At 34.9% G+C, this 21,266-nt stretch overlaps 1 protein-coding gene across 2 annotated transcripts in view; it reads right to left on the bottom strand.

The window, feature by feature from the left end:
• Positions 1-9,581: 9,581 nt before the first annotated feature.
• The window catches only part of HSPA4L (heat shock protein family A (Hsp70) member 4 like), a 52,057-nt gene continuing 40,372 nt past the window's right edge, over positions 9,582-21,266 (bottom strand). For both annotated transcript variants that reach the window (XM_032333368.1, XM_032333369.1), the window contains exons 17-20: positions 20,904-21,011; positions 18,429-18,548; positions 16,912-17,073; positions 9,582-14,797 (exon numbers count right to left, since the gene is read on the bottom strand). In XM_032333368.1, coding sequence (XP_032189259.1) covers positions 14,606-14,797; positions 16,912-17,073; positions 18,429-18,548; positions 20,904-21,011 — 582 coding nt within the window. In that variant the 3' untranslated portion in view covers positions 9,582-14,605. The remainder of the gene's footprint in view (positions 14,798-16,911; positions 17,074-18,428; positions 18,549-20,903; positions 21,012-21,266) is intronic.

The following is a 21,266-nucleotide window of genomic DNA, read 5'->3' as shown; positions in this document are numbered from 1 at the left end:
ATGGACATGGATACAGAAATTCTCAACAAGATACTAGCAAATAGAACCCACCAGTACATTAAAAGAATCATTCAACACAATCAAGTGGGATTTATTTCTGGGCTGCAAGGGTGGCTCAAAATTCACAAATCAATCAAGGTCATACACCACATCAGTTAAAAAAAGGTAAGAGCCATATGATCCTCTCAATAGATGCAGAAAAAAACATTTGACTAAGTATAGCATCCATTCTTGATAAAAACTTTCAACAAAATAGATATAAAGGGAACATACCTCAACATCATAAAGGTCAGGGTGCCTGGGTGGCTCAGTGGGTTAAGCCTCTGACTTCAGCTCAGGTCATGATCCCAGGGTCCTGGGATCGAGCCCCACATCAGGCTCTCTGCTTAGCAGGGAGCCTGCTTCCTCCTCTCTCTCTCTCTCTCTGCCTGCTTCTCTGCCTACTTGTGATCTCTGTCTGTCAAATAAATTTTAAAAAATAAAAAACAATTTTTAAAAAAATCATAAAGGTTGTATATGAAAACCTACTGCTAATATCATCCTCAATGGGGGAAGAACAGATATTTTATTTATGGTCAGGAACAAGACAGGAATGTCTACTCATTGTTATTTATCATAGTACTAGAAGTCCTAGCCTCAGCAATCAGACAACAAAAAGAAATAAAAGGCATCCAAATTGACAAAGAAGTCAAACTTTCATTCTTTGCAGACAACATGATCCTCTATGTAGAGAACACAAGACTCCACCAAAAAATTGCTGGAACTGATATATAAATGCAGTAAAGTCGTAGGATACAAGATCAACATACAGAAATCTGTTGCATTACTGTATGCCAATAATGAAGCCAAAAAAAGAGAAATCAAGGATTGGATCTCATTTATGATTGCACCAAAAACCATAACATACCTAAGAATAAACTTAACCAAGGAGATAAAAGATCTGAATTCTGAAAACTATAGAACACTTATGAAAGAAATTGAAGAGGACGAAAAGAAATGGAAAAATATTCTATGCTCAGTGATTGGAAGAACATTGTTAAAATGTCTTTACTACCCAAAGCAACCTACATATTTAATGTAACCCCTATCAAAATGCCACCAGCATTTTTTACACAGCCAGAAAAAATACTCCTAAAATTTGTAGATTACCACAAAAGACCCCAAATAGCCAAAGCAATCTGGAAAAAGAAAAGCTGGAGGCATCACAATTCCAGGCTTCAAGCTATACTACAAAGCTATAGTGATCAAGACAGTATGGTACCAACAGAAAAACAGAACGTAGATCAATGGAACAGAACAGAATACCCAGAAATGGAGCCAAAACTATATGGTCAACTAATCTTTCAACAAAGCAGGAAAGAATATCTAAAGGAAAATAACAGTCTCTTCAATAGATGGTGTTGGGAAAACTGGACAGCAACATGCAGAAGAATGAACTAGACCACTTTCTTACATCATACACAAAAATAAACTCAAAATGGTTGAAAGACCTAAATGTGAGACAGGAAGCCATCAAAATCTTAGAAGAGAACACAGGTAGTAACCTCTTGGACCTTGGCTGTAGCAACTTCTTACTAGATATGTCATCAAAGGCAAGAAAAATAAAAGCAAAAATGAACTATTGAGACTTCAAGATACAAAGCTTCACAGCAAAGGAAACAATCAATAAACCTAAAAGGCAACCTTTGGAATGGGAGAAGATATTTGCAAATGATATATCTGATGAAGGGTTAGTGTCCAAAATGTACAAAGAACTTATCAAACCCAATACCCATAGAACAATCCAGTTAAGAAATGGGCAGAAGGCATGAATAGACATTTTTCTAAAGAAAACGTTAAGTTGGCTAATAGACCCATGAAAAGGTGCTCAACATCATCATCATCAGGGAAATACAAATCAAAACTACAATGAGACCACCTCACACCTGCCAGAACGCCTAAAATTAACAACATAGGAAATAAGAGGTTGGCAAGGATGCTAAGGGGAAACCTTTTGCACTGTTGGTGGGAATGAAAATTGGTGCAGTGACTCTGGAAACAGTATTGTGCTCGCTTCAGCAGCACATATACTAAAATTGGAAAAGAGTATGGAGGTTCCTCAAAATGTAAAACTAAAACTATGCTATGATCCAGCAATTGCATTACTAAGTATTTATCTGAAGGCTATGAATGCTGGTTCAACGGGATACATGCCACCCTGATGTTTATAGCAGCATTATCAACAATAGCCAGACTATGGAAAAAGCCCAAATATTCATTGACTAATGAACGGATAGAGAAGAGGTGGTGCATATATATACATATAATGGAATATTACTCATCCATAAGAAAAAATGAAATCTTACCGTTTGCAGTGATGTGGACGCAGCCTAGAGTGAATTATGCTAAGTGAAACAAGTCAGAGAAAGACAAATACCATATCATTTCACTCATATGTGGAATTTAAGAAACAAATTGGATGAACAAAGAGGAGGAAAAGAAAGAATCAAACAGTAAGACACTCACCTATATAGAACAAACAGGGTTGATGGAGGGAGGTGGGCAGGGGGATGGGCTAAATGGGTGATGGATAATAAGGGGGGCACTTGGGATGAGCTCAGAGTGTTATAGGTAAACGATGAACCACTGAATTATACTCCTGAAACCAATATTACACTATATTTTAACCACAATGTAAATAAAAAATTGATACAAAGAAATAAAGATTAAAATACTAGGCCAGTGGAAAAAAGAGGAAATGGAAGAATTATCTGTCAAACCGTGAAATGTCAATGTTGTTGAATAGGACAATGAGCCAAACTGAAAGTAATAATGCTTTATTTGCTTCCTGAGCTACTGCAGGTAAGAAGAAAAGAAAAATGCTAGCTCTTCAATGTTCCGTTTATCATGGAATAGTACCAGGCATGGGCCAGTCTGATGATAGGCAGTGCTGGTGGTGGAAAATGACTCACTGCTGAAGAGTTGGACAAAACACTTCTACCATTTTAAGGACTTTGGGCTTGGGAGAAGGGAAAGGGGTAATGGCTAGGTGTAAAAAAAGTTGAAAATAGAAAAGATTGTATTCTTGTTTGTTTCTCCAATCACTGAATCAGAAGGGAAAAAAGTTTTAGTCAAAGTCCCCTGATGAGGAAGTCTTGGTAGAGGCTCTACTGTATGGAGGCCTCTGAATGGAGGCGGTTGGGCTAGGAATGCTGAATGTGTATGAGCAGTGTTGGCTCAGGGGTGGAATGAAGATCTGAGTCTTTGATTGCAACTCCTTCCAGAGACTGCAAGAGACTAACCATTCACCAAGTCTGTTGTGAGGAGGGCAGTTTTCCCACTTGTGGCCAGCTTGGTAAAACCTGTATAATTGCCTATCTTTGAACCTGAAGGATCATGTATAAGATTTTAGCCTGGAACTAGACTCCTGTGGAATTTAATATTAAAAGTGATAACAGGTATAAAAAAGGATGTATATAAGGTCACAACAAATTAAAAAGATGTTATAAACCCCTTTGCACTAAGGAAAGATACACAAAAGTATTAGAAATGTAGAAACCTAATTTTTTTTTAAGATTTTATGTTTATTTGACAGATCACAAGTAGAGAGGCAGGCAGAGAGATAGAGAGGGAAGCAGGCTCCCCGCTGAGCAGAGAGCCCAATGCGGGACTCGATCCCAGGACCCCGGAATCATTACCTGAGCCGAAGGCAGAGGCTTAACCCACTGAGCCACCCAGGCGCCCCAGAAACCTAATTTTTAAAAATGTACCTACAGGGGGCACCTGGGTGGCTCAGTCCATTAATGTCTGCCTTCAGCTCAGGTCTTGATCTCAGGGTCCTGGGATCACGCCCCACATCAGGCTCCCTGCTCAGCAGGGAGCTCCCTTCTCCCTCTCCCTCTGCTGTTCCCCTTTGTTTGTGCTCTTTCAAATAAATAAAACATCTTAAAAATAAAAATGTACCTACAGGAGATAGCATCACAACAGTGACATTTAGAAATGGTATTGAATTGTGATAGATATGTGTGCATATATATATATATATGTATATATATATATACACACACACACATACACACACGTGTATATAAGTTCACGTAACAGTTCACATAATTCATGACTCATGAATTATTTCAGTTGCATTTGTGTTGCTAAGGAAGAAGTGCATCTAAGACAAAGTTTGCAGAACTCTGAGGCTGGTTTTGGTTCTGCGTTTTTTTAGAGCACTGATTTCTTGTCATGCATTATTGCTTATATTGTGATCAAGACAGTTTTTTTTTTAATTTAAGTAATCTCTGTGGGGTTGAACTTGTGACGCTAAAATCACACGTTTTTACCACTGAACAAGCCAGGCACCCTGAGACACTATTTTTTTTTTTTTTTTTAAGATTTTATTGTCAGAGAGAGAGTGTCCACAAGCAGAGGGAGTGGCAGGCAGACAGAGAAGCAGGCTCCCTGCTGAGCAAGGAGCCCAACATGGGACTTGATCCTAGGATGCGGAGATCATGATCCGAGCTGAAGGCAGCTGATTAACCGACTGACTGAGCCACCCAAGCTCCCCAAGAGTTTTTTTTTTTTTTCCCCAAAGATTTTATTTGAGAGAGAGAAAGAGTCAGTGAGAGAGGGAATACAAGCAGAGGAAGTGGGAGAGTGGGAAGCAGGTTTCCTGCTGAGCAGGGAGCCTGATGCGGGGCTCAATCCCAGGACCCTGGGATCATGACCTGAGCTGAAGGCAGACGCTTAACGACTGAGCCACCCGTTGCCCCTAAAACACATTTAAGATTTAGATTTACCCATCCATTTCTATTTTCTGGTGCTTTCTTTTCCTTGCATTTTTCTTCTATCTGAAGAGTTTCGTATTAGTATTACTTTTGGTGCAGATTTAAGAGCTTTTATATGAGAGAATATTGTGCCTTTTGAAGGATATTTTCAATGGGTATAGAACCCTAGGTTGGTAGGTTTTTGTTTCACTTTACTATGTCAGTAGTGAAAATTTATCTTCTAGATTCTATCATTTCTCTTGGAAAGTCAGTCATTAACTAGTCTTGTTGCTCCTTAGAGGGGGAAATGGTCTTTGTTCTCTGGCAACTTCTAAGATTTTTCTCTTTATCTTTCAACAGTTTTACAGTGCTCTTAAAACAGAAGATGACCATTGTGTTGGAGCTCTGTGATGAAGGAGGAAGGCAGTAAACATGAGGTAAGAGTTAATGGTACAGATCATGTAGGACTTTACAGGATATGGTGAGTACTTTAGGTTTTACCAAGTGCTGTGGAGATCTATGGAGTGTTTTAATCAGAAGAGTGACCTATGATCGGATATACAAGTTTTAAAAGGATAAATTTGAGTTGTGTTGGGAATGTCAGGAAGACCCCTTAGTACACTACTATAATAATGTAGATGAATGACGATGGTGGCTTGAACTAAGTATAAGATTATTTTTTTATGGGGACACCCGTGTGGCTCAGTTGGTTAAGCAATTGCCTTCGGCTCAGGTCATGATCCTGCAGTCCCAGGATCAAGTCCCACATCAGACTTCCTGCTCAGTAGGGAGTCTGCTTCTCCCTCTGACCTCTCCTTTCTCCCCTCTCATGCTCAATAAAATCTTTTATTTTTTTAAATCATAAATGAGCAATGAAATGTACTCTCAAGCAACTGTTAAAAATATTTTCTCTTAGTCAAAGTGATGAATAAGGGATTTCCTAACATTAAACTATTCTTGTATCCTTGGGATAAAACTAATCTGATAACATTTTTAATATGCTTATAAATTTAGTTTGCTAATAAAACTAATCTGATAACATTTTTAATATGCTTATAAATTTAATTTGCTAATATTTAGAAAATTTGTAATTTGTTGCATTTATGTGCATGATTGGGTTTAGGAAAGTATTTTGTTTCTCATATCATCCTTTTCTTGTGTGGCATACCAAGAATACATTGTGAAAAACTGGTTTTATAAAAAGAATTAGAAAGTTTTCTTAATTTCTTAAGTTTAAAGTCATTTCTAGGATATTTGTAAGGCATTCTGGTCTTGGTTTATCTTTTATGGGTAAATTTTTAACTCATAATTGATTTAATGATTATGTTTTTTCCTTCACCCATTCTGCTAGAGGCTTTTTAAAAGAAACTTATTTTCAGATAGAGGTTTTGACTTTGTTGATCCTTTATTCCACTTGCTATTTTTTCTTTTTTTTTTAAGATTTATTTGACAGAGATCACAAGTAGGCAGAGAAGCAGGCAGAGAGAGGGGTAGGAAGCAAGCTCCCCGCTGAGCAGAGGGCTCAACTTGGGGCTCAATCCCAGAACTCCAAGATCATGACCTGAGCTGAAGGCAGAGGCCCAACCCACTGAGCTACCTAGGTGCCCCTTTTCCACTTGCTATTAATTTTTCCTCTTTTATTCTTTCATTCTCATTTTTTTAGGTTTATTTTGCTATTGTCTTTCTCCCTTCCTGGGATGATTAGCATCATAACATTTAAAAAATATATATTTGATGGAGAGAGGGACATTAAGAGAGGAAACACAAGCAGGGGGAGTGGGAGAGGGAGAAGCAGGTTTCCTGAAGAGCAGGGAACCCAACACAGGGTTTGATCCTAGGACCCCTGGTATCATGACCTGAGCTGAAGGCAGACAGTTAATGACTGAGCCACCCAGATGCCCCAGGGTCATTAGATTTTTAATATTCATTTTCAGTATATGCATTGAAACATAGAAACTTAAAAAAAAAAAAAAAAGATTTATTTGGGGGTTGGGCAGAGCAATAGGTAGAAAATCCCAAGCAGGCTCCACACCCAGCATGGATCCTGACCTGGGGCTAACCTCACAACTCTGATATCATGACCTGAGCTGTAATTTAGAGTCGGATGCTCAACTGACTGAGCCACCCACTCAACTGACTGAGCCACCCAGGTACCCCAAGGCATAAGAACTTACAAAATAGGGCGCCTGGGTGGCTCAGCGGGTTAAGCCGCTGCCTTCGGCTCAGGTCATGGTCTCGGGGTCCTGGGATCGAGTCCCGCATCGGGCTCTCTGCTCAGCAGGGAGCCTGCTTCCTCCTCTCTCTCTCTGCCTGCCTCTCTGCCTACTTGTAATCTCTGTCAAATAAATAAATAAAATCTTTAAAAAAAAAAAAAACTTACAAAATAGTACTCTAGTTGCATGTTACCAAGTCTTTTTTTTTTTTTTTAAGATTTTGTCAGAGTGAGCACAAGCAGGGGGAGCTGCAGGCAGAGGGAGAAGCAGGCTCCCTGCTCAGCGGGCTTGATCCTGGGACTCTGGGATCATGACTCAAGCTGAAGGCAGATACTTAACTGATTCACCCAGGTGTCCCATTACCAAGTCTTACATGCAGCTTTCATTTATTTAAATATTTGCTGAACACTTACATGCATTCTTGTGTATTGCAATGAGAAAAATAGATCTTAAATCTCAAAGAGGTGGATTTGCAATTTAAAAAATATTTTAAAAATATATAAAATGATTATAATGTCATTCCGATTGAAGTATTTTCTAATTTTTAATGTGCTTTGATGTTTCATGAAGTTATTTTTTTCAATTCAAGCATATAGGCATAAGGATTTCTTTTGGGCTCTCTTCATGGGTTACTCATCATATTACTGTGTGTGCTGTTGTCTGAAAATCTGTATAATGGATTTTGGTGTTTGTTGAGATTTGTTTTGTGGTTTACTGATATTTTTATAAATATTCTATGTGTACTTAAAGTTTTACCTAATAGCTGAGTGATAATTTATGTAAGTCTATTAGATCTAGCTTTTAAAATTCAATATTTTTAATTACTTATTACCTATCAGTTACCATGGATACCTTGGACCTAAACTTCTCTTTGTAGCTGTAAATTGCTTTATAGATTTCAAAGCTTGAATTTTTAATTCCCAGTGAATTGCTCCATTTATCATTATTAAAGCTCACTTTTTATCCCACTTTTTTCACCTTAAAATAAATTTTATCTGATTAATGGTTTCACAATTTCATTTGATTGGCATTTTTTTATTCCACCAATTTAAACTTATTACATCATTGTGTTTAAGAATTATTTTTGTAAAAACCACATAGTTTTTAAATTGGCAAGTTTACAATATTTACATTTACTGTAACTACTGACATTTGGATTTCTATTATTTTTTGTGATTTGTTCTTTGCTTCTCTTTGCCTTCAACAGGGTTCTCTTAACTACAAATTATTTCCTTCCTACTTATTTAACTTTTAATTTAATAACCCTTGCTAGCTCTAAAACAGTACACTAAGCCTTTCAGGTTTTACACTGATTTTCACCATCACAGTGAACTTAAATAGGAAACCAAATGCAGTCATTTGGCAATGCAGCTGCTGAATATTAGTTCAAACTGCCTTCTGGCATTTCCAGGCTATGTAAACCATCTTAAACCTTTTGTTCCTTATACTTAAAAAGGGAGAATTTTTAAGGACAGAGTATTGGGAGGTACTTATAATCAACGGACATTCCTTCTCCAGCCCTGTTCAATTAACTAATGACTTGGGTTTTACAACAAGCAAGCAAAACAAACCTAAATCCTATCCAGTTCTCCCCAGTTCAGGATGAAGAGGAATGAAATGCCAATTGTTAAGCTTTCTAGACTTAACAAGTATTTATTTGCATTTCATTGGACAGTCTACAGTCCATATAAACGTTTTTCTAGACAGAGGATCCATTAGCCTTTAATTCTTTCGTGTTTTTCTGTCCCTAGAATATTAAGCACCGAATGCTCTAATCTAGACCAGGGGACCTTAATCATTTTCTTATCCCAACACCCTAAACTACTTGATACATTTTTGTCAATAGCAGTTCTCAAGCAGGAGACTCACTGGGCATGGAGCTCCTCTATGCCTACTGAAAATGCCTAAAGTCTTCAAATTCACTTATTCCTGTTTTCTCTTCCAGTATATAAAGCTAAATTTATTCTCTGACAACACATCCAACATTAGCAAACTATTTTAGTTTTCAGAATCAATAGCATTAGAAGGTTTCAAAAATTTGCCCAATTAAAAAACCTTCATCAACAAGCAAATTTTTGTAAATGTTTCTGAGGACTTGCAACTACCATCCAGTCAGTGAAGTTCAATATGTGAAAATTAAACCTCAGGTGTGCAAATCGCATGGTTCAAGAAGTAGATATAGATTTATTCTGATTACATGACTTGTGTGTACTGTCATCCAAAAATTAATTGTATTATCAATTACTATTTGTTCACTAGTATTAAGATGTCAGTTTACATACATAAATTGTTTTATATTCTTTGATCCTGCCATATGTAAACATTTTTTAGGTTTGTGAACCAAAACTGTATGCCAAATATATATTCCTAGAATGTACCAACGCAACATCACAACCCATTCTCATGTTGGCTCACTACACATGAGTTGGCTCATGGAAAAATCAGTTGATTATTTTTATAGACACATCATACTTGGCAATGATTTTATGCATTGCACTGGTTACTCTTTGTATTGAAAACAAACTGGGAAATGAAGAAATCAAATGTAGTTTCCTTAAAAAAATTAGCTAGTAGGAACTAAACTGCCAGAAATTGTTTTAGACTAATGACTAGAGTCAGAGTCACCATGTACAGAAATTATTTTAATAACGGTTGAAGAAAAGAAAAATGACTTGGATGCCATATTGTTAGAACTAAAACAATGATAATATCATTTTAAAAAACTGCTTCTATATACTGTAGTATTAAACAATGACTTCATCCTACCAAGTATAAAAGGTAACCACTTGTAATGTAAGTCTCTTTCTAAAACACTAAGCCATAAAATTTTATTTCAGGGACAAAAATACAATACTTTAAAGCAGTACCTTGCATTACCTTGATTTCCCTATCTCTAATGACATTTTAACATCTTATTTTGGTTTGATCCATATGATTTCAAGAGGATTTTACTCAAGGTCTTGGAAGTAAAAAATTTAGGAAATTCTAAGAAAACAAAGATGCACAGCACATGTATGTAAATCAGAAAACAAAGAATGGAAGGTGGCTAACCCTTTAACAACTATTTTGAATTTCTGAACCTTGTTATTTTTTCACACTGATATTTGTATTAAAAATAAAGAATGCTGGGTTTCTTAATACACAGTAATTCACAAAACTGACCTCTTTTGATCCAGAAGTACTTTAAAAAGTATTCTACTTAAAAGCATTCTAAGGCCAAAACATGAAAAATCTAGAAGCCATTATTAAATTTTAGAGATATTTATATATGGAAACTTAAAACACGGCTCTTCAAGTATGAATTTAAGAGTCAAAGCATTCTTCACAGTAAGATTTGGTATTTAAATGGGACAAAGGTAATAAAATTAGCTATCGAAGTGATAGGATAGCAGTGAAACTATTTTTAAAAATCCATGAAATAAAGCACCTAATGAATCTAACATAAAAAAAAAATGTGCTTGAGAAAAACATTATTTCAGAGCTTAGAACTGAATGAAAAGATAAACAAGATTAACCAGGAATAATAAGATCATTTCCATCTATAAGTTTATACACTATAAAAGTAAAACATACTGAATTTCACTTATCTCTATAAAGGATGTAAGTATCAGTTTACTTCCTTGATAAGTCAATCCTGTAACTTAGAACATGACAGTAATAGATTCCAAAGCAAAGATGATAGGGTTAATTTTTATTATGGTTATGGATTTTGACCTGCTTGATGGAATCAAATGTTCCTGATTCAATTATTTTCTTCTTTGATTTGAATGTTCCTAGTCATTTAGTAATATATTTTAATATACACATTTTCTTTTGGTACCCACTCTAATAATATGCTAGAGGACGTGTCCTTAGGGATCTGGAAGATGAAAGAACAATTACCACCTAATAGATACTTGACCACTGCCAGAGAGATTTAAGTTGTCTTCCAAGCAGTTTCAGTTTCATATTCTAAGAATTCCAGGTGCCCCTTTTTGTGTGAAACAAATACCCTTGAATTTAGCAAGAAAAGAATTTAGACATCTGTTTTATAAACTCAAAGCTGCTGTTTTCTTGGGAAACAGGAATATATGGAAGAACATTAATTTTAGTATTTTTTTAAATTAGAGATTGGAAGCAAAACAGCTGAAGTTTTTTGTTTGTTTTGGTTAAGAGTTTCGTTTGGTCTTTTTCATCTGCATTAAAGTTTTGTTACATTATTGAAAGGAAAAATTATATGCTTCCTGGGAACTTTAAAATGGTAAGACCTTAGATTAAATAAGACCTTGACAAAAAACAAAAGGTAACTATAAACATTTTTCTTTTTTGATCAAAAAAAGTGTCTTCTGAAATTGACTGCTTCAAGATTAGTTTGCTAAACGATAGTTAAAAACCACTGTAGAGTAAGAGGATAATAAAATATTAGAATCACACTTTATAAGCATCGCTACTACCTATGTCATTTGAAAAGTTCTCAGTGGCTCACTTTAATCAGTGCCATCAGATTTTACAGATTTTAAATACTGATAAAATTAAACTATGCTTATCATTAATTTTGTAGGATCAAATATCACAAAGGCAGATTCCACCTAAAACTTCCAAAGTTTTAACCACAAAATAACATTTACCTTAGAACTGCAGTTATTGGTTGTAAAACTATAAAATGTTAGGTAAAATTATATTTTTCTTGTCTTTAAGAATTACTTCTGTATGTAAGATCAATGCCAGGGTTTCATTTGTTGTAAACTACCAAATATCAGCTATTTAAAAAAAATTCTAATGGGAAGGTTTATAGGTTTATTATTAAAAATCAAATTTATGAAAATGGAGGAATGGTTCTATCTATTTCAGGTCAAAATTAAGTCAGCTAATTGGTTTACTGTATTTGAATGCCTATTGTCTTTAAAAGATGATAATTTCTCAAAACAGTTCAAGATGTGCTAATTTGGATAAAATGCTTTAACACTTATTATATTGAAAACTGAGCCCCCAAATTCACTTTAATATAGACTTCTATCTAGGAAATAATCATAAATATACTAAAAATTGGCCAAGTAACTCTAAGAAATCTTTATTCCTTAATAAAAGTCTAATTATTTATACTCTTAAACACAGATGATCTGTTTATTCCAAAAGCCCAATTCTTTGGTGTGCTGTTTCTAGTTGTTTAAAACTTAAGAATTCTGTATACTGCTAAGGAACTGAAACATCACAAACTTTCTTATTTAAGCAATTTTTGTTTTTAAGATCACAGTATTATGGACTATCAGGAGTTGGATTCTGAAACCAATTTACACTTTTCCAGAGTGTACTAATCTATATGTATTAATCATCCTAGGTATTTTCTACATACTTAGTTCATATTTGATTATAGGAAAACATTCTAATTTTTTATGTCTTTTAAAATAACTTCTAAAATAGTGGCCTTTTATTCTGAAAAAAATTTTGTCTAGTACTGAACATATTTCAGTGATTAAAATTAAACTGAACCATGCCTTCTACCCAAAACTGTATTAAGGAGAACATATTTTCCTTTATTAATATACTTGATAAATAACCACATCATAAGGTTAAAGGGCTTTTGAAAATATTTAAGTTGAATGAGTAGGAAAAGTTATACATATCATCTTTGTTAAGTAAAGTGTTATATAACTGCAAGAATTAGAATGTTAAATATCTGACTAAAACAGAGCTACATGAACTGAAAAGAAGGAACAGAAAATATCAAGTATAATTAGACAACTCAGGTGCAGAAGGGCTATTTCCTCATTTGTCTACAAGAAGTTACGGGGCCATATAGCTCCTAATGAAGTTCCTGGAGATTTTCTTGTAACTCAAGAAAAAGCTATAAACTCCCTAATGTCTACTGTTGAAATATTCCTTCCTATCTTTGATGCTTTTCCTGAAATGAACCTACATATTTAACCTATAAAGGAAAAGTAACTTCTTTAAAGAAAAAAAGTACTTCATTATTAATGGGTATAATTAGTTCACCTTTAGAGTATTAAGACAATTTTGAAGACTAGAAGACATTAAAAATATGTTGGGTCTATATGATTTTTTTAATGCAAAAAAGGGACATCTCCCTCAAAAAGGATGAATAAAAATCCCTGCAAAATGCACTACTCCATACTTTCCTTTTCAGTGCAGACTACATTGTAGAAACAAAATCTCTCTTAAGAGAACTATCTCTGAGAAATAATGACTATCCCTAAAGATATTCAACTCTCAATTTTTACTACTTAAGAAAAGTCAGTATTAATATAAAGGTTTAGCTTTGGGGGAAAGTGAGCCTTTCAAAATTTTAACTTAGGTTAATCTAGTTGATTGGCATGAAACACCAGTGCCCATGGCATTGTCTAGGCTTCTTGTAGGTTTGGAAAGTCATTTCAGTCTGCTCCTATACTTAAAATAGTTTCTAACCTCTGGGAGGAACTGAACAATGTGAACAAGTCTGGTGATGGAGCACAGATTAAGTCCTTAAAATATCTTAATTTCACAGTCCTTTGTCCCATGTAATATATATAAGAAGCACCAAAACTGGAGCCAACATCTGAATAGGTAATGTAACAGCAGGAACTATAATTTAATCACATCATATCATATTACACTTATGTAACATTCTATATTTTGCCTGTTGATATGTAACATAGTTAAGTTTATTACAAGCATTATTTTCTAAGACTTACGGTAGAAGTACTTCTTTTCAAGTATTACCGCTTATTTAATAGTGTTTATCTACTTCTTAACATTAAGTAAATCAGTGATAATGTATATAATGCGATACACATTGTGCCCATTTCTCCCTACCCTGTGTTATTAACAAAATCAATTAAGAAAACCAAAATAACTATTAAAACTGAAACAAGGCTATCAACATCACAGATGCATGTCTGAGTAGGTCAACAGAATTTCCCCCTTAACATGAAGGTATTTTCATCAATAATGCTTCTTATCTTTAGGCTAGTATTACTTTAGCAGCAGCTGGTCTTCAGGACAAGTAGATCAGAAGTTTCAAGTGAAAATGACACTGAATTACTCTCAGAAAACATCAATCCACATTACTAATAAAAGATGCAAACTGCTGGTGTCACCGTAACATAAAAATTGTGTTTCCCTTTCATCATGTGATTTATTTCATTTATGTGATGATAACACTTTGGAGTTCTCATTGCACACCAATGAGATCATCTGTTTTAATATTTAAATTGTAACTACAATAACTAGAAAAAAAGTCAGTGCCTCAGTGGCTTCAAACCACATCCATTTCAATGTTTTTCAAAATGATGATGCAATTAAATCTATGCTTCTGCAACAATAGTGCAATACAGTATCCTCTCCTGAATACAGGAGCTGAGGTTTATCCAAGTAGAAGCTTTAAATAAGGTAGATTGTTGCCAAATACATATCAGTCTCGCATGTTTGATAGAACATGTATTAAGAAAGCTAAAACTGACTTGTAAATCTATACGCAGCTAAAGCTTCACATAAGCAGCAATGGAAATGAACAGAGGTGCACTCAATATAGAACACTTTTCAAAACTACTCCAAAAAACAAATGACAAAAAGTGGTTAAGAACAACTGAACATATGTTGTGTGTACCACATGTAAAAGGAAGAATGGACCTTGTGGTTGCTTGCACTGTTTGAATTATGTGAAGGTAAAATTAAGACTTAGTCCACTTCCATCTCTCCAGAAGATTTAGTATGCTGGGAGCTGTCTTTTGTTGTATCTGGTTTAGTTTCAGTCCCACTCTGTCCATCCATTGGTCCATTATGTTCACTATTAGCTTTTGCTTTGTCTTCAGCAACCTCTACTTTCGGTTTGGGCTTGTAAATGATGGGGTTACAGAAATTATCCAGTTCCTAAAAGACATGAAGAAAAGTGGTATTAAAAATACTACAGAACAGATTACCATTAATTTTCTAAATTTCCACATTAATAAGATATTCCTGAATTTATGTTAGCTCAGTTAGATAACCAAGTCTCTTCAAATACATCAATGAAGCATTTATTTCTGGGTTAGTGCATATTAATGCTGACAAGGAACTCTTCAATCTTTACCAAATTCTTTGTATCTAATCTTCCTAAAAACTGGTTCCTCATAATTGAAATATAGTTTTCTTGGACAGAAATAATTTTTATTTTTTATTTTATTTTTTTTAAGATTTTATTTATTTATTTGACAGAGAGAGATCACAAGTAGGCAGAGAGGCAGGCAGAGAGAGAGAGGAGGAAGCAGGCTCCCTGCTGAGCAGAGAGCCCAATGTGGGACTCGATTCCAGGACCCTGAGATCATGACCTGAGCCGAAGGCAGCAGCTTAACCCACTGAGCCACCCAGGCGCCCCAGAAATAATTTTTAATTCATTCCTTTAAATTATGCCTAGTGCTCTGAGAATTATATCAAATAACACATTTCATAAATTGGTATTTACATGAAAACAGCTTTCATAAGTGGACCTGTAGAACTATGCTGAAAGAAAATGAAGTCATGAATGTATATGCAACTCAATAATTTAAAGTAAGGACAATGTAATTTCTCTATCTTTGCTTATTTCTTTTTAACACAGAAATAAAAGACCATTAAAATCCCCAAGACCAGTGTCACAGAGATCGGGATAGGGACAGAAAGATAGGGAGTTAACAACCTAGGGGAAACTGCTCTTACCATACTACATCTGATTAAGAGTAAATTATTATGGTTTCTTTGCAAAACTCTCTCAAAAGGAAAATACTTCGCTTTGATTTTAAAAATACCCGTTTATTGTTTTAAAAAAAGCAAAAACAAAACCTTGAAAACATACTGAACTAGGTAAGGCAAAAAAAAAAAAAAAAGAGTACCTGAAATTCCATCTTCTACAGATTAACATGAACATTTTAGTGAATGTCCTTTTAGGTGTATGTCCATGCATACACATACCTACAAGCCTACAGATCTGTGAAGATGCTTGCTAATTTATACAGTGAAATAATGTCATTTAGGTTCTGTAATCTTTCCCTTCTCATGCAATATGTTGTACACATCTTTCTATCTAGATAGATCTCTGTCTCTAAAATTAATGTAATGATTGCAAAGTGTTGAATGGATGCTTCAATTTATCTAATTTCTTACTGCCAGGTATGTGTTTCTTCCAATTTTTTGCTAATTAATAAGCAAGGGTATTTATGTGCCTATCCCTGTGCAATCATCAATTTAGGATGAATTAGGATGAACAATTGTGATTTCTGGGTTAAAGGGAACATATACATCCTTTAAATTTCTAAACATATACTGATGCAAAATGCTTTAACAAATTCAACCAGGTTGCTAAGGGAGAACATCCGATTCTTTGCACCCTTGACAACTTATGACAAAGATTATGAATGTAAACACAAAACCATGAATCAGATGAAAAGAGATGAGTGGAGAAGAATGTGATGAGGATGAGCACCTTTTCATATATATTTATTGGACATGTATAACCTTGTTTTGTCAATTGCCATCCAATATTTTTTCTCATTTTTCTACTAAGATGCTTATCTTTATTACAAAATTTGTCTCCATGTTTTTCATGGTGTTCTTTTCTATGATAATCTTTTGTATTTTCATGGGTAATGTTTTTTAGACTGGGAAATTTATCTCAAAAATAAGATTTACCACAGAATTTTACAGGTTTCAAATGATGTCAAAGACCAATACTGCAAAGTTTTACTACTATGGGGATTTAGAAGTCTTATCTAATCTAGAAAACAGTAAGTTATCACATTGCATTCTTTCTTTCTGGATTACACTTAAAATATAAAAAACAGCCTTGTGTATGTGACTAAATCAAGGGACAGGGATGTCCCACCTAGAATTTTTTTTTTTTAAATTAAAAATTAGCCTTAAACTTGTTTCTCTAAGTTCTTTTGCAAGCTGATTATTTCTCAAAGAACAGCTCCCATTAAAAATGTTTAATGCTTGAACCCATTAAAAAAAGAATTTTGTAGGTAACTTACCTTTGACTTTGCAACTATTTCTGAAACTTTCACCACAGGATCTTGAGTGAGACTTAGTTTGTTTTGTGCATTCATCTTACTGTTCAGCCAACTCATGGCGTCGCTGATATATTTTTCAACTTTTTCCACTTCAGTGGGATCCAAGTGATCGTATCTTTCATCCTATTAAAAATTTTTTACTTAATGTAGCAGATTTTTATACCAATTAATGCATCAATTAATAATTTCTATTTAAAAGATTTAGATTCTTATTGAATATATACCTCACACATATCCATGCAAAGAAGCCATATACAAATTATATAGAATTGAAGAGACAGGGAGAAAGAAAAAAGATCAGTGTGCATTTTTTTTTTAACTTTAGTTTTGAGGTATTGCCTTTTATTTTTCTTAAGATTTTATTTATTTGACAGACAGAGATCACAAGTAAGCAGAGAGGCAGGCAGAGAGAGGCAGGGGGAAGCAGGCTCCCTGCTGAGCAGAAAACCCGATGCAATGCAGGGCTCAGTCCCAGGGCCCTGAGATCATGACCTAAGCCGAAGGCAGAGGGCTCAACCCACTGAGCCACCCAGGCACCCCTCTGTGTGCATTTTTAAAAGAAAAGGCTTTCTAAAGAAGTCAGTTTTGCCAAAAAATGCCTAGTGGAGAATATTCAAGGGAACAATACTTAGCCAACAAAGAAGCTGTTCGGAATTGAATTTGTTAGGGAATAAAGAGAAATAAGAGAAGAAGGCATACTGCAAGCTAGACAGAAAATTCTCAAAATACAGCAGAACAGCATGGTAAGTTGTTGATAAGGAGAATTACATAATGACATTCTGTTTGAAAAACACAACTGCGGCCACCCCATATAGGAAACAATCTAAGAATTCATGGTTTAAGATGGTAGTCACAAGACCAAAAAGAAATGGCAATGCAATGTGGATTACAGATTGGACGTGGAAAATAAAGGGAAATGGAATGAAAGAGTACTCCAAAGCCAAAAAACTGGGAGAATAGTGATAATGTGTTTTAAAACCACATACACCTAAGGAATTTTAATAGATTAAAATCATATACCTGCACTGTATTTTAGGAGTAAAAAAGTACCCTTTTTTTAAAGTACCCTTTATCGGTGACTTTCCAATAAATAAAACTTTTGTTTGTTTGGGTTTTTTGTTTTGTTTTGTTTGGTGAGAGAGTACATGCATGGGGCAGGGATGGGAGTGAAGACAGAGGGAGAGGGAGAGAGAGAACCCCAAGCAGGGTCCACGTTCAGCATGGAACCCAACATAGACCTCGATCCTAAGACCTGAGATCATGACCTGTGCCAAAATCAAGAGTCAGATGCTCAAATGACCAAGACACCCAGGCGCCCCCTAATAAAAAAAAAAGTCTTAAGTTTGGTGCACAAGGTCTCCAGAATTTGGTGGCAACAACTGCACTCGCTTTGTAGCTGAGAACTTACAGATTTACCCCACTGCCACGATGTACTACTCACATGCCATCATCATTAGCTGGCTTTGTGGTTTTCATACCTTGTTTCTGTATGCTTCTATCACTTTCATAACAAGTTGAATCTTTTTTCCCAAGTCGTTTAAAGCTTTTGGTCTCTCCTCATGTTCCATGTACCTCATCTGAATAGGCTGGCCATATTTCTATTAAATTTTTTTAAAAGAAAAAGTTATTAACAGAAAAGTTTTTAACAAGACAATACTTTTAATTCCTTCAAAGTTAGGTGTTAAAAGTTTACAGAACTATTAAATAAGAAGACCATAAGGACAATACTCCATGCAGAATTCATGTATTTGAAACCAAGTTTCTGTTTATAACTCTGTAAACAACATGATTATTAGAATTTCTGGATATTCAGTATTTATTATCATTTATGTTTATTAATTAGGTAGAAATTCTGGATCTGTGAGTACAGCACTTAGAAAAAAAACAAAACAACAACAAAAAACCTCTAGCCCTTAACCCAAATGCTTGGAATGAGGAATTTCTAAATGTTTTAACAGCCCCTGTAACTTTGAGGAGGGGGATGCATTAGAAGAACGAATACCTATTTTCTTTTCTATTCTTTATACACTTAAAAAAACAACATATTTTAGATTAATTTTAGATTTTCAGAGAAGTTATAAAGGAAATAATAGAGCATCGAGTACCTCTCACTACTTTCCTCTGATGTTAACATCTTGTACCACCAAAGAACATACACTTGCCAAAACTAAGAAACCAACACTGGAGCATTACTATTAACTGAACTCCAGACCTCATGTGGATTTCCTAATTTTCTGTTCCAGGATACCATATTGCCTTTAGTCTACTTACATCATATTTTTAATTGAAAATTTTTTTTAAGATTTTATTTATTTGAGTGAGAGGATGCACACATGCAGGAGTGAGAGTGTGCATGAGCAGGGGGAGGAACAGAGAGAGAGAGAGCTCGCAGGGGTGTGGAGCATGTTTGAGCATGAGCAGGGGGAGGGGAGAGAGGGAGGGAGAGGATGCAAGCGTGTGCATGCACACTCACGTGCATGCGCACGCATTCACACACAAACACACACAAGAGGGGGAGGAGCAGAGGGAGAATTACACTCTCCACTGAGTAAGGAGTCCTGGGATCATGACCTGAGCCAAAGACAGATGCTTAACCACCAACTGAGCCACCTTGTGCCCCTTACTGTAAATGTTTTTGAAAAAAGGACCAAGTACTGTATTTTTTAACCATCTCAAAAAAAAAAAAAAAAAAAAAAACCCAAACCAAAAAACTAAGGCCTGTGAAGCCTTCTACAACATTCATTTCTATGGTTACTTATACATTTGGGGTAAAATAATCCTTTTTGAGAGCTGCTGGGTTTTACAGTTTCTTCTACTGGCCTCAGCTGCCTGGCTGCTCCTACCTCCCAAAATATATACATTCTTCTAGGGAGATGGGGAGTAACACCACCATCAAGATAAAATGTGATAAAGACTAGTTTTGGTTTTAAGTTTTAAGTTTTTTTTAAGTTTAGGTTTTCTAGTTGATTTTTAATTATTCCATATGGAAGTAATTTACTGGCATGAAGACAGTTCTAACTTTTTCAAGATACTAACTTTGCTTTTAAGTAACTTCTCTTATACTCCCCACCTCTCCCAGTCCTAAAGGTCTGTCTTTTCCCATAGCCTAGGAATCATTATCAATGTCATCTATGTTTTTTCCTTGCTACTCAGAATGGCTCAGTGACCAGCAGCATCAGAATTTCTTGGAAGCTTGTTAAAAATAGATAATCATGGGCCCATCACTCAGATATATACTGAATCATAGTCTACATTTAGTAAGAGCCCCTGGTAATTATGTGAACATTAAAGTATTGCTATGATCCACATAGAAGAAGAAGAAAAGACAAATTTCCTAACATCCTTGTAATGTGAACTTAAAACTACTTTTTTCAGGGTAGGGCAGATAAGCAGAAAGCAGTAATAGTGGTCTTTTCTTAAAATCATACCATTGGACCTAGAAAAGGGAGACCTGGTGGCCACATCTCCTTATTTCTTTGTGGAAGGACATTCAAGAGCAAGAGTGCTACTTTCTAATTTCTTCACTGGCAGATGTCACCCTCAGTTGCAATGTGAAAATACAATAGGGCAGTATATTACTCCTCAAAATCATGACAGTGAAGGAGAGAGAAGTAGAGAAAGGGTGTAACCTCTAATGGGATTAGGTTCACAAATCTGTTCTTAATGACATCTCAGAAATATATGGCTAATGTAAAACTGGTAACACTCAATCATCTGCTACATATTTATATCTGAAAATCTTAAAAAATATAATTATACATTATTTGATTACAATTATGTAGCATTATTGCCCTCCAAAAATCCTTTTAAGATTAGAGAACATTTCTTCCTACATGTATCTTGCTTTATTATTTTCTAATATATTTATTAAAAATAGACTTTGCTTTTACAGAATTATTTTTAGGAAAACTTCATGTTCTATTGAAAACTAACATGGACTTTAAAAAATTTACCTTTAGTTCTTGAAGCTTATCCACATAAATTTGTTTAGGTTGGTCTTCTCCTTCTTCATAAAGCCAATTTTCTGTGTCTTCCAATATCGTAGACAGTTTATTCAAGTCCTAATTATACATTTAAAAGACACTGACTGAAAATTCCTTAGAAATAAAAGTTATCAAAGAAGGACAGAATGTTTTTCAAGTATAAAAGATTAAATTTCAATTTCTCTGGCTTTTTATTCATAAACATGTTTTTCACTATAGTTCTGCAGTTGGGAGAAATAACTAATTACCATTCCTAAATGTGGCTCAAGGAGAAGGACAACAGTAACACATCTGGTATGTTTATTTATATAATTCGTATTAGCATTGTCAAAC

This window comes from Mustela erminea, chromosome 2 (genome assembly GCF_009829155.1).
Source record: "Mustela erminea isolate mMusErm1 chromosome 2, mMusErm1.Pri, whole genome shotgun sequence".
Taxonomy (NCBI): domain Eukaryota; kingdom Metazoa; phylum Chordata; class Mammalia; order Carnivora; family Mustelidae; genus Mustela; species Mustela erminea.
Note: the sequence above shows the minus strand (reverse complement) of the source record. Positions and strands in the feature narration are given on the sequence as shown.